The sequence below is a fragment of the Rhopilema esculentum genome, chromosome 13 (genome assembly GCF_057945365.1).
Source record: "Rhopilema esculentum isolate cy_ngs chromosome 13, ASM5794536v1, whole genome shotgun sequence".
NCBI classification, from domain to species: Eukaryota; Metazoa; Cnidaria; class Scyphozoa; order Rhizostomeae; family Rhizostomatidae; genus Rhopilema; species Rhopilema esculentum.
Genome location: NC_142827.1, coordinates 877,402 through 890,531, shown reverse-complemented (window position 1 = coordinate 890,531; position 13,130 = coordinate 877,402). Strand labels below are relative to the sequence as shown.

The window sequence follows — 13,130 nt, the reverse complement described above, 5'->3', positions numbered from 1 at the left end:
TTCTCGGTACTTTGATCTGGCTATTCTGCAACACATGTCAAATGGTGAGACTTTTCCACAGTTCGAGTAATTTTGATAAATACTGTTAACACTTATTTAAAGTTCAAAAGACAAAACAAGGAGATGTAGCTGATTCACATGGAGTACAAAATGTGCAAAAACTGCATCACAAATGTTACCAGCATATCAATTAAGTTATAACCTTTTTTCAAATGAAAGAACCGGTCGTCCTTCCATCTAGCAGTTTTGGAGTCAATCTACATAACAACGAAAAAGCCGCCATTGTGTAGACAAAAGGAGTTCGTTTTCTCTCTTGGACTCCATTGGTAATTTTTCTTTAGGCTCGCGGCACTGATTGGTCAACTATACCGGTCTTGTGCTTGCGTTTTTCTGATTGGCCTATTTCGATCCACAACTGGGTATATATTTTTCCATCGTGTTTTTTCGGAACCTATTCTGACGTTTTATGCTCTGAGGAGTGTCAGACGAAAAAGCTTTAAGTATGTTGTAAAATGTTTGCTTTTTTCAAAGCCATTTTCAAATTCTGTACCGCAAAAAAATTGTTTAATGGAAAGGAAAATGAAATACCAATTGCATCGATATTGGCTGAAAAACACAGGGAAAAGAGTAAAAGATTAAACACAAACATAAACAAATTTTATTCTAACTGAAAAGATGATGTACATTATCTGCAGAAGAGGAACAAAATGAAAAGCTACAAGAAGTAATATTGAAGTTACAATTCCCACAATTTTTTTCATAATTTTTTCCAAATACATTAACTGCTATCAGAAATGTCTGACATTGTTCATGCAAAGAATCTAAACTTAATTGACTAAATCACAAACGTCTCCAACGCGAAGATATCTAGGTTATAACTTGAATAACCTAGTTTCACTAACAATTTATTCTACCGTGAAAGTTACTAACAGCTCACACCCATTCGTTTAATCTTTTGCCCATAAACACAATTTGATAAGTATTAATACAATGTTAAGCCACAAAGCCTATCTTCATATTATTTCTATTTAACAGTCTCTGGAATAAAGTTTCAAATGCCTACATACATTTTTTTACCAGAAACATATTACAATAAACATTATACATTGCAAATAATAGCAAATCAAAATCTTACGAGATTTTAAAGTAAAGTTCACTTTTATTGCAACACTACTGACGAAAATGATAGTAGATTTATATATTAGATCAAAGACAATAGAATAAAAGATAATAGTTAAAAAAGCAAAGAAATTTCGCTACTTATTGCAGCGTTGTACCATATTATGCCCAAAGTTTACAATTTAGTATTTATCGATGATTACCTTAAATTATCTTGAATAATGCTACAAAAAAATCTAAGCTACATAGCAACATGCACTACATGTTTATATACACTGTTTATATAAGACCCATCTGTTACATATGTATATATATATATAAGTATATTATATATATATATCGTTGTGAACAGACACAAAAAGAACAACAGAAAAAAGAGAAAAAGGGGTCATTACAAAGAAGTAGACACAAGATGTAGGAAATATGTCTCAGGGAAATATGTATCAAGGAAATAGAAGAAACGACCCTTTGGTACCTTGTTATTGTTTTAGGTACACGGGGTAAAAGACAACATTAAATGGTTGATGACATCAACAACAGCGTCGATGCTGGTCAGAAAGAGAATGAGTAGAATGGGAATAGAATGTATTAAGAATTAAAGTTACTCGAGCCAGAAGCTTTTTTCATAGTTACTTGTTAGTAATATGTAATTATAACTTATTATTAGATAATATCAAAAAGAACTTTTTAAACACTGCAAGCTAAATAAGACAATTTTTGGCAAAACTTCAAAGAAACTCAATGATAAAAATCACAAATAGGTGACCCCACAAGATTAGTTTTTTGTAGTGAAATATGGCAAAGGAGTGGGTATTCACTATTACTCGAAAAAATCATCTTTTTTACTATTTTCGTTTCTTTATCTACCTTACGAAGGTAGGTTATTTTACAAGCCTACAGAGATCTTGTCTCCATCAAGGCCATTCCATAAAACATGGAACGGAATAACATCTCGTAAGGTTTTTGAGCAGAAAAAGCTACTGGCAAATTCTGGAGCCAGTTTTACATTAGTTATTAAGCATCATAAAATTTGCTTTAGATGAATTTTCATTTATACTTTATATGCCTATCATCAAAAGTAAAACAATCCAAAGCCAGCAAATATTACAAGAAAAAGAGAGATGGGTTTTTTAGTTTTTGTTACAAATTTAGCCGAATGACTTGGAGGCCGAGATCTTTTCTAGCTTTGCTGTGGTGCGTAGAGACTGACGTCATGTCAAATGGCGGGAAAGAGAAGCTGTTGTGTAGAACATTCAAAAATTTGGGTTCCTAACTGCTTTTTGCTAAAATTTGGGATCCTAACTGCTTTTTGCTAAAATTTGGGATCCTAACTGCTGGGATCCTAACATATGTGGATCAACTTTATTTGAATAGACTTTTAGCTAAACATATACCGTGTTATATTTTTAGCTTGACTACCTGCCACACGATCAGATATTAGAACTTAGCAAATATTGTTAGCTACTTCTTACACAGTGATTGAGTCTCTTCATTCTCTGAGTTTTGCTTCTCTCCAGCTCCGTTTGATGCTGGCTTGAGTATCTGCAAGTGAACAGTTTCCCCTTCACATTTCTTTGCATCCGTTCGAGACGTTCTGGTCATCGTATGGGAGAGGTCGGTCTTTGCTGGCTTTGCAGCCATTTTTTCAGATGCATTTAGCCTTGACCTTCGCCAGAAAAGGCAAAATCTAAACATATTTAGCAGCTGATTTCTGTATTCTTCGCTGATGTAGAAAAGCATGAAGGGGTTCACCACTGACAGGCTGTAAAACAGAGCCACAAGAAGTGACCACACATGAGCAAAATAGACGCTGGTTGGAAGAGCTCCTGAATCTATCAGTACGTAGAAGACCTCAAGGGGCAAGGTTGTAATTGAAAACAGAATGTAGAGGATGAAAAGGGCTTTGGTCAGGCGTTTGCTTCTGTACTCTCTTCGCAGCATCTGAGTTGCATTGACAGCATTACCCTTTCTAAAGAAATTGATGCTGGTTTTCAAGGCGTTGTAAATCTTCACATAGCAGTATGTCGCCACCACCATTGGAATGACATATGTGACAATAAAGACACACGACCTGTAGAGGATTCTGTACTCAAAGGAAGGCCAAGCAGGTTTGCAAACGTAGTCGTTGATTATTCGGCTGTAAGCTAATTCGAATTTTCCCGTAAGGGGTGCAGAGAGAAAAGCGTATGCCAGCAGCCATATGACAAGGATACCAAGCTGGACATGCCACAGATGAATGGTGCACCTCATCGGGTTGACTACCACGTGGTACCGAATGAGTGCCAAAGAGGTATGGGTGAAAACGGAAACACCGACGATGCATTCTCCAAAGGCGCCAAGGAAGTATTTGCAGAGATTTTCGCCAAACGGCCAACCAGTAAAGTGGTAAATATTGGTCATCGGTATGTTGAACAGGGTTATCCCAAGGTCAGCAATGGCGAGATTAAGAACCAGCCAGTTTGTTGTGCACCGCAAGGATTTGTTGAAAAGGATGACAAATGCAACCAAAACGTTGCCCAGTGTGCCAAAAATGAATATGACACAGTGAAATGCCATCTCGATCATGACTTTCGTTGATGAGAAAGAGTGTGCTTTGTTGGTGTGTATGGGAGAGAGAACTTGGCTAACGTTGCTTGTCAAATTCCCGGTTATGTTCTTGGCTATGTCCTCGCCTATTTTCACGGTCATGTTCCCGGTTATGTTGCCAGTTATGTTCCCGAATACACAAACAAAAAGACATAATGTTTCATTCATTGTTCGTAAGCAAAGATGCTGTGGATGTGTACCTGAGCAATTGGTGCCGCGCTACTCTTTATCTTCAACACAGCATTTCTCTCTTTCCAAGGTCATTTCTCTCTAAAATTCAGAATATTTCGACATACCATTATTAAAAACATCTTGTATAGGCAAGACACACCAAACCACAAATTTATTTAAATATTTCATGAATTTTTTTCAGGTCTGGAGCGTTTGCACATCTTGTCTTTTTTCATTAACTCAGTTAACCAGAAATGTAATCAGCAATCTGCACAGCCCTGCAAACAGCAGTTTTATGGCAGAAAACTAATTCTTTTCGAATATCCATCTCACGCAGGTTTTAGACGATGAGATGAATAGGTTTTATTTTTGGAAAAAGTAACCAAACAGTTTTTTAAGAGGAGATAGAAGAAATTAAAACCAACTGCACATGAGATATAACTGGATTAAGAAATAGGATCTTTATCTTGTTGGAATAGCACGATGGGTCAACAGGACAACAGGCGATTACATAAATAATCTATAAAACCATGATTTGATCTTATGAGCCCTAAAAGCCGCATTTGCGTTGAATTTTAACTGAGCTGCTGTACAAAAATTACAAGTACATCGTTTTTCATTAATCTGCTTTAATCCAATGAAAGAACGCAAGACTTGTTCCTTGCACTATGATTCCTTCAACGATTATTGCGGCAATATTTGCACAGACGTTTTACAGATACCCACATCTAAACATCGCTTAATTTAAAGGAAATGTAATATTTCCAGACATACTTGTGCGAAAAGTTGCTTTCAATGAAAATTTCAATGAAAGACCCGATGACATTAATATTTTGCCTGGATTTTCCATTATCTGACCTTATAGTCAAGATAAAGCAATGCTGAAGATTATTCGAAATCATCAAACAAGATGCTTTTACTCTTTTCCTGTTTTGATCAGCATCAATGCTGAATATTTTTCAATAAAATATCAAAAAACAACGAAACAACAAAACAAAACATTTCCTTTTTCATAATTCATGTCCGCTTCTTCAGTTGTACGAGTTCACAAAACACATTCCATGTCTAAACAGCTTGACAGTGCACAGATCTCAAAAGCGGTTCACTATTGCCTTTAGCAATTGTACATCATGTCTTTTTTCGTGTAGCTTAGCAAGGGAGAGTTAAGGTGGGGGGGGGGGGGGAGGGGGGAGGCCGTTGCCCACTAAATGCTCAAAAAGTTGTTGTCTGAGGAAAGTTCCAAGCTTCAATAAAATTGATACCTCGGGAGAGGAATTGTGAAGGAAATAGACAGTTGTAGAATGGGGTCATCAACAAAAAGCTACTTATGACGATTATTGTGTTTGATTAGCCAAGCATTGTCTCGTGAAAAAGTCATAGATTTTCCAAACGCATTAACAAAATGGGGCGTTTCCCCCAAATTCTTAAGGGTGTGGTCAGCAAAAAATTTCCCGGACCCCTGCTGCCCTACGCCTGTTCGTCCTTCCTATCTTCCAAACCTGGCTGCGTCACTGATTTCTCTGTAAACTTATTCCATCATAAAATACAACAAAGAAATAAACTGCCAGAATTTCTCTTAATAGCTCTTCATCTTTTAAATCTAAAGCTGAGCAGTATCAAACAGAACGAAACTATTCTTATTAGACGGTGATTTTCACAAAACGGGTAAATAAATATGAATAACTAAAGTCTTGGCTTAGGAATTGTAAACGATTTTTTGTGGAAAGTAAAGCTAAAATAGTGTGCAATGTAGAAATGGACAAGGACGTGCACAATCTTAACGAAAATAGGTTTATCATGGCAGCAAAAGAAAAGAATGGATCCCTTAATTTCATATTACATAAGATAAAACGTTTCCCTTAAACTAAGATTGCAGCTGCTGAGTGAACTCGGGGCCGGCGAAAGGTATTTGAAGGTGGAGGGGCCAAAATATCAAAGTCTTGAAAGGACTTAGGAAAGACCGCCACCATGATTGGCGGCAAGAAAAAGTTTAGAATTATAGTGTCTTAGGGATGGCCAGAAACTGTATCTAAAATGAATTTTGACTGAAGGTGTCGCATAGTCGTGTCTATTGTGATGTTGACTTGAATAGAAACGTTTTGCAAAGTTTTAGAATAACCACTATCATTTGGCTCGAAATGAAACCTTTTATGGATTTTAAAAGTACCCGAAATAAGATGGGGGAGAAAAATAAATAAAACACGGATTAATAAAAAACATTAACATTGAAATATCAACAGAAGTTTTTTGACGATACTTTTTAAGAACAGATCTGCCCATATTTTATTTCTCATATCCTCAAAAAAGTTCTTTCCAGTTGTTTCTTTTCCTTCAAAAGCTGATTTCTCTCTTCTTGTAATGTTTTTGAAAAAGTTTTCGCTAACAAATAAACTTTGTGTGCCAATTTTAAGCAATGGAAAAAACGAAACTCCATCAATTTGAGCTGGCACCAAATTATTCTGGACCAAATTTCTCGATCTATTTGCTAAGCCAAGCTGTTACTCGTTATAAAACTTAGACAATTCCGATTTCTTCGATCTAATTCCCATCTATAATTTTATGTATGTCTTCTATGGTGAAGACATAGCAACCAAGGTAAAGCTAAGGACACATTTAAGAGGATACTAGGCAAAGTTTCTTTCAGAATCATATACTACATTTATTTCCACTTTTCTAGAAATAAGCTAATAATGCCGTCTTTCAATAAATCATATAAAAGCTTGCTAGATTTGATTTCACAATTTGAAAATGACATTTTTTGGTTAATACTTCTAAGGTACAGGTGTGGTTGCAATTGTATGAGCAACACTGTCTAATGCTCAAGGCCATTCTACAAACTCAAACAATGTTATACGGCAGTTGAATTATAAGCACCTGTTCATAATCTGTACTGCCTGAGGCAACAACAAAGGAGCCTTTCGTTGATTTACACGCTAACCAACGAAGACAGCTTTATAGAGTTGCAGAAAATTACGAGAACACCGACAGGGTTCACTAGTCCATTAACTTTGTAAGCCAATAAAGAGTGGTCCTGAAAGTTTAAATCCAGTGAAGTGAAGACACCTTGATGATTAATTGCAAGTAAACTAAATCTAAATTTTTTGAAGAGACAGAAACTATTTTGTATTAAGGTGTTGGAAATGGAAAACATTTCGGTTTAACGGCGGTTCAATAGATTCCTCTTAATTTCCTATTGCAAATATTTCACCTAGGAGAAGGTTTTGTAGACTTTTACTTAAAATACTTGTCAACTCCTATGTTTGTTAAGTATTATTGTTCTAAGTTTCTCAACAAGGTAACGGCAGTTCAATTGTTGTTTCTGAAGTTATACGAAAACACTTTGCCTTATACTTTGTAAGTCTGTAAAAAATCCGTATGTAGAAAGTCTGTATAAGAATAGTGAAAAGGCGATTAGTTGCTTTTGCCGCCAGAAACCGTAGATATCCATAGAATTTCACAAATTATCATATTCAAACTTGGCAATATTTGCAGCAACAATCACCATTTTTTAAGAGATGTGATATGAATGTGCCTTATTTAGGAATTTTGACATTATTAAACTATTAGCTAATAAAACATTCAGTGTTTGGTCTAGTAGGAAAGAGAGCACCGCTCTTTGCCTTTAGAGCCGGTTTCCAGTTTTTCTCCCGCTGTACTGTAATTGCTTTTAAAACCTGTCTTGGAACTGAAACATATTAAAGGTCCAGATTATCTTCCTTAACGAGGTCTTTCCCAAAGGGAGCTCCTTTTGATCCTTTGCCTTCATTATTTTCAAGGTTTTAAAAATTTGGTTGAAAAATTGATCAAAATCACAAAGTTTGCTTGAGTGTCAATGTCCATCAAAAGGTTGATAATAACTACGATAAATGTTTCATTTTCACCTCTCCTTACATTTTACAGTAGCCAATTCTTCTATGCTGATGCTGAAAATGCTCTGCTTCTTTGCATCTGTCTTCGCACTTTAGATGTGAAATTACCTGAAGACCTCCTTTCTTTCAGCTGTAATTCCACGTTTCTAGGCTCATTAAGTTGACAAGCTTCCTTTTCGAATTAAACTAATGGATAACCTGTTTCGATCACAGCTGTGATGCATCGATCGGAGAATTGGAAAAGCATGGAAAAATGTTTATTTGCTAGCTGCAAATGCCAACAGAATGAAGACAAGCTTGGGGCTCATCACAAGAGTTGGTGTTAATTAGCTGTTTATTGGCTAGTATTTTGTAAACCAACATTAAATAAAGTGAATAAAAAGAGAGAAAGTTGATTTGGTGAACCATCACAATTCGCAAATTAGGCTGGAAACAAGCACAATGCTTGAGAAGTAGCGCAATAGGGAAACAATAATGAAACAATATTTTCCTTAATACTATCTACCTACAATGCAAAACTTCATAATCGCAGAATAGTACATTTTCGTTTCCATTCAGTATGAATGTAGATCAAATCCGCTGCGTATGAATACTGCGTTTTGACAAATTTAAGGATCAGGCGCTGTAACAGGAAGTTTCTCAAGCAATTTAGGGTAAAAACAAGGTACGGGAATAGGTTTTTTAAGAAAGAACGATACTGGAAGAATACTAGACGTACAGAGAAATGATGGACATATATGTCGGATGGTGTAATGTTACCAGGGGATGGCTAGCGAACTTTAGAATGTCAACGGAAGACTTCGTGAACCTAGCACAAATCTTGGGACCATATAGTTTTGATTTTGCACGCCCAGATCCCTCCAATTTAAAAATAGTGTTCACATGAATATTTTACGCCACCTTGAAAATTAAACCGGTTTAAAAACCGAATCGAATCTCAAGGAGATGCGAGTTTAAATTCGCCCAACTCATGTGAACAAATTTTAGAGAGGAAGATAATTTACAGCCAAGAGGAAGATAAATCAACAGGAGCCGATAACATCCTTTCAAAAGTTCTTAAAATGGCAATAGACGTTGTCTCTTAACCACTAACTAAGATATTCAATCGATCACTTTCTTATAAAATGTTCCCCTTTCTTATGAAGATAGCTAATTTGTGCCCTATTAAGGAGATTCAACTAGTAAAGTGAATTATAGATCAATAAGTGTGCTCCCCTCAGGTATTTGAGAGAATAATGTTCAATCAAATCTACAATTACATTATTGTTTAACTGTTCCCTTTGCTTTGTAGATTCAGAAAAGGTTATAGCACACGACACGCTTTATTACGACTTATTGAAGGTCTGAAAAAGTGCCTGGATAAAAAAGATGTGGCTGGTGCAGTGCTTATGGATTTTTCAAAAGCATTTGATTGTTTACCCCATATACTTCTAGTAGCCAAACTGAAGTCTCATGGCTTCAGCGACAACGCAATTGAATTTATGTATAGTTATCTAGAGAAAAGAGTACAACGAGTAAAATAAACCCAAATTTTAGTGATTAGATTGAAACAAAGCAAGGAGTTCCTCAAGGATCAATCTTAGGCCCGTTGTTTATCAATATTTACATAAATTATATTTTTCTGCATTTGAACAAAAGCAACTTATGCAACTACGCGGACGACAATACAATTTGGCTGTCAAGTACTGATATGAATAAATTAACTGACGACTTAGAATCAGAAGCAGCTATTCTTAATAAATGGTTTGATGAAAATTGTTTGGTGCTCAATGGCGATAAAAGCAAGCTTATAACATTTAAAGCCAATCGATCCAATTTAGAGGAATCTAAAATTCAAATAAATGGTTCTACTAAAAAGAAAGTAAGAATGTCAAACTTTTGGGAGTAACACTAGACCATCAACTTAGATTAGAAGAACATATTAAAGTTTTTTTGTAAAAAAGCTGGGAAAAAGGTGATCGCTCTAGGATTGCTTCGTATATGGACAAATCTAAGCGAATTCTTTTAATAAAAACTTTAATAATATTATATTTAAATTATTGTCCTCTTATTTGGATGTTTTGCAGTAGGAAAAGTAATAGCCAGATAAACCCGATTCATGAGGGAGATTTTTGAACAACTTTCAGTAAAGAACAAAAACAATAACTTCTCAAAAAAAAATCTTGCGATAGAAATTTATAAAACATTTAACGGTTTGAATCCACCTTCTACGCATGAAATATTTTTCATAAATCAATGTCCAAATTGCTTTAAAATTTCTCAATTCAAAAGAGCGGAACCACATTACAAAATATATGGATTTAATACCGTAGCATACAGATGTAGCCAAATATGGAACTCAATTCCAAACGAAACAAATTGCTCCCCTACTTTACAAATATTCAAGAAAAAATCTCAGAATTTTCATCTTTCAAGTGTACTTGAAAACTTTGCATGAAATACGTATGCAACGTCAGATAATTTTGATTTACATTATATTTAGCATTGGTAGTTTAAATTAGTTGATTTTCATTAGCTTGAGTATGTATAGCTTAAATGGTACCAACTTTGAATGAAAAAAGAAGAAAGGAAAAAAACTCCGAATTCAACGTGAGGCCGGCGTGAATTTAAAATCAGCCCGGAATTTCTCATGGCCTCTTAGTTAATTCAACTGATTCAACTCAAACGGTTGGAAGCGTTTTGCGAGGTGAATATTCATTTCAAGCACAATCCTTTGCCATTTCCTGCCGAACACTATCTGCCTTCTCAGGGCCGTCGCTAGCTATGGTGCTCAAAGGGGTGCCCAGTGATCCCATCTGCCGACAGAGCCATCCTTTACTTACCGACAAGTCTAAAAATTTGTAGGCAAAAAATTTCTTGTTTATAAAATGAGAATTCACCCCACCTCACAACCCCCCTCCCCCGCCCGACGTCCCACTTTAATGACGGCCCTGTGCCTTTCAGAATGTTTAGCCATAATTTTGAAGATTTTATAGTTTTGTTGTCTGTGTAACGCAACATAGCTCCGCTTACACGCATAATATATATTTTCGAGATTTCTACACAAGCTATTACCGTGAAATTCTACACACACTGTTGCAAGTACTAACTAAATTGTTCGCTTGCAAATGGAATGGGCTTTTATGCATTTATTAACAAGATAGGTTTGCTAGCAGATAACCTGTGGTTGAATAAACCACTTCATGCAAGCACCAAGTCAAAACATTAAAAAGTGAAGCCCTGTCCTACACTACATTAAAAAGCGCTTATTTCTTGCATTTTCAATCAAATGAGGCATCTGTTTTCGATGTTATTGCGCAATGTTTTGGCTTTTTCAGTCAACAAGATAACCGACGCTTTTAAGAATGTCAAGAAATCTATCCGAAAACATTGTCTTTTCATACATAAACCACAAAGTTCCATCAAGTTGATTATCGCAATTAACAATGATCTCCTTATGCTGGGAATTAAAGTGATGTTGGACAATCTACACCAACAGGATTATGTACGTTGCTCCTAAAGAAACCGAGAAGAAAACAATTTCGAAAAAACAGTCAACAGAGTCAATGAACCATTCGCCAAGATTCTTCATCTAGGTTGCTTTCAATTACCTTTCTAACGTGCTCTTCACCACTACCTGCTTATTATTCTCAGCTTACCTGCTTATAAGTTTAATTAGCTTAAAAAGTTCCACCTCCTTTTAGGAACTTATAAATCAGCGTCAAAACAATTCGGTAACGTATTTAATGAAGTTTATTCCTACCGGGGTCTGCTATTAAGTGGTCGATGTCGTATGAACACACTTTGATGCATAGAACAGGACGGTTCTAAGTTGCAATTCAAAATTTCACGCTCATTGCAATATCAAGATGAATATATTAAGCTTCGCTAATTTTAAACCGAAATGGTTTATCGTAATATTAAAATGTATGTGAAATAGAAAGCGCCTTTCACCCTTAGCATAAACAAAGCAAAGAGTTCAACAATTAAAGTGCGTTACCTTACTGCATTGAAGTCTTTTAACTGTAACACTGATTAAACTGTAACACTGGCCCAATAACCACCGACTGCTTGTCAGCCTGTTGAACTGCAACTGTCACCAAAATCTATGCTTGTCACTTATCTGATCTGTGAAAACATCTGTGCATGCAACTGTGCTTGCTTCATTTTAAAAATTTATAGCGTTGAAGCAAAAATGTGTGTTCCAAACTCCTAAGTATCAAGCCAAATTTTTAAAGACTCCCCCTGAGCTATTAAGAGCTTTCCATAACCACTGCGCTGGAAATTCACAGAACTGAGAAAAGAATATCTTCTCAAAGGGTGAAGAATATCATTACTGTCCTATTTATTTTTTGCTTAAAGTGATGAAAGATCTGAAACGAATAGTTTGATCTTGTTGTAATTATTATATCTAATCGGCTTGAATTATAATTTGACGCAAAATTTAACAGAACAGCAAAAGCATCTAGAACCTGAAATAAAGAACTTTCGTAGGGTCTGGAGCTCAGGCTAGTGCAGGAAAATTATGTGCTTGGTTGCTTATAATTCGACGGACCGACTTCCAAAAAACCAGATGTGGCTAGGTTCTTTGACCCGGAATTTTCAATCAAACTAACAAATCAACGAAAAGTAGCTAGGCTAAAGCCAGCTGCAACTATTTGTGTGGGAGTTCCAGGAAAACATCGCGGAACCATTCACACGAGGTGTTTAATATTGACTATATAACAGACACCACTACAGGGCACGAACTGTAAAAGTTTTGTGACAGCAACTAGTATGCGGGGTTCGGCGTAATATGACAAAAGACGTCCACAATGAAAAACGAGGTCTATAAATTAGCGTGAATATATTTCGTGAATAAAACCAAATGAGTGACTCAAACAACTCGATCATACAATGAATGATGCGCAATTGATATAAAAGAATTAACAAGGGCAAAAACATCAATTTTTCCATAAGATTTGATATTTCATCGAAATTGAAATTCAGAAATTTAGAAAAAAGTAACATAACGTGAATGGATGTGTGTTCAATTCGATCTCGCACAATCTCGGGCATACCTAAATGCAAAACTCCTCATTGCGGTTGAAGTTCTTCGTTTGTGAAAATCTTTCGTCAATGTATGATTCATATTTTTTTATATTTCAATTTATTTATATTGTTTTGAATTCTATTGTAAGTGGAGATGACCCCGGTGAAGCGGCAGGCACACATCCTTCCCCCATACTTGTGACAGATACAATATAATGCAATCACTCATATAAAAGAAATAGAAACATACAATTTAAACCAAAAATATAATGTACAAAAATGAAAGAAATAATTGAATTTTCAGGCTCTATCTATTTAAAAGCAAAATCTCAGTTTTGTCTCTTTGAAAGAAAGTTTTCAGTCTGTTTATACTTC

The 13,130-nt window shown here is 35.6% G+C and overlaps 1 protein-coding gene across 1 annotated transcript; it reads right to left on the bottom strand.

The window, feature by feature from the left end:
- Positions 1-580: 580 nt before the first annotated feature.
- On the bottom strand, positions 581-12,393 carry LOC135691768 (galanin receptor type 1). The gene is made up of 2 exons (XM_065209732.2): positions 11,725-12,393; positions 581-3,975 (listed from the first exon to the last, which is right to left on the bottom strand). Exon 2 carries the CDS (start codon positions 3,871-3,873, stop codon positions 2,581-2,583), a length of 1,293 nt encoding a protein of 430 aa, XP_065065804.1. The 5' UTR covers positions 3,874-3,975; positions 11,725-12,393; the 3' UTR covers positions 581-2,580.
- Positions 12,394-13,130: the final 737 nt, after the last annotated feature.

What these genes read in the sequence shown, in the direction of transcription:
- LOC135691768 (XM_065209732.2), bottom strand. Translation starts at nt 3,873, where the DNA reads ATGAATGAAACATTATGTCTTTTTGTTTGTGTATTCGGGAACATAACT.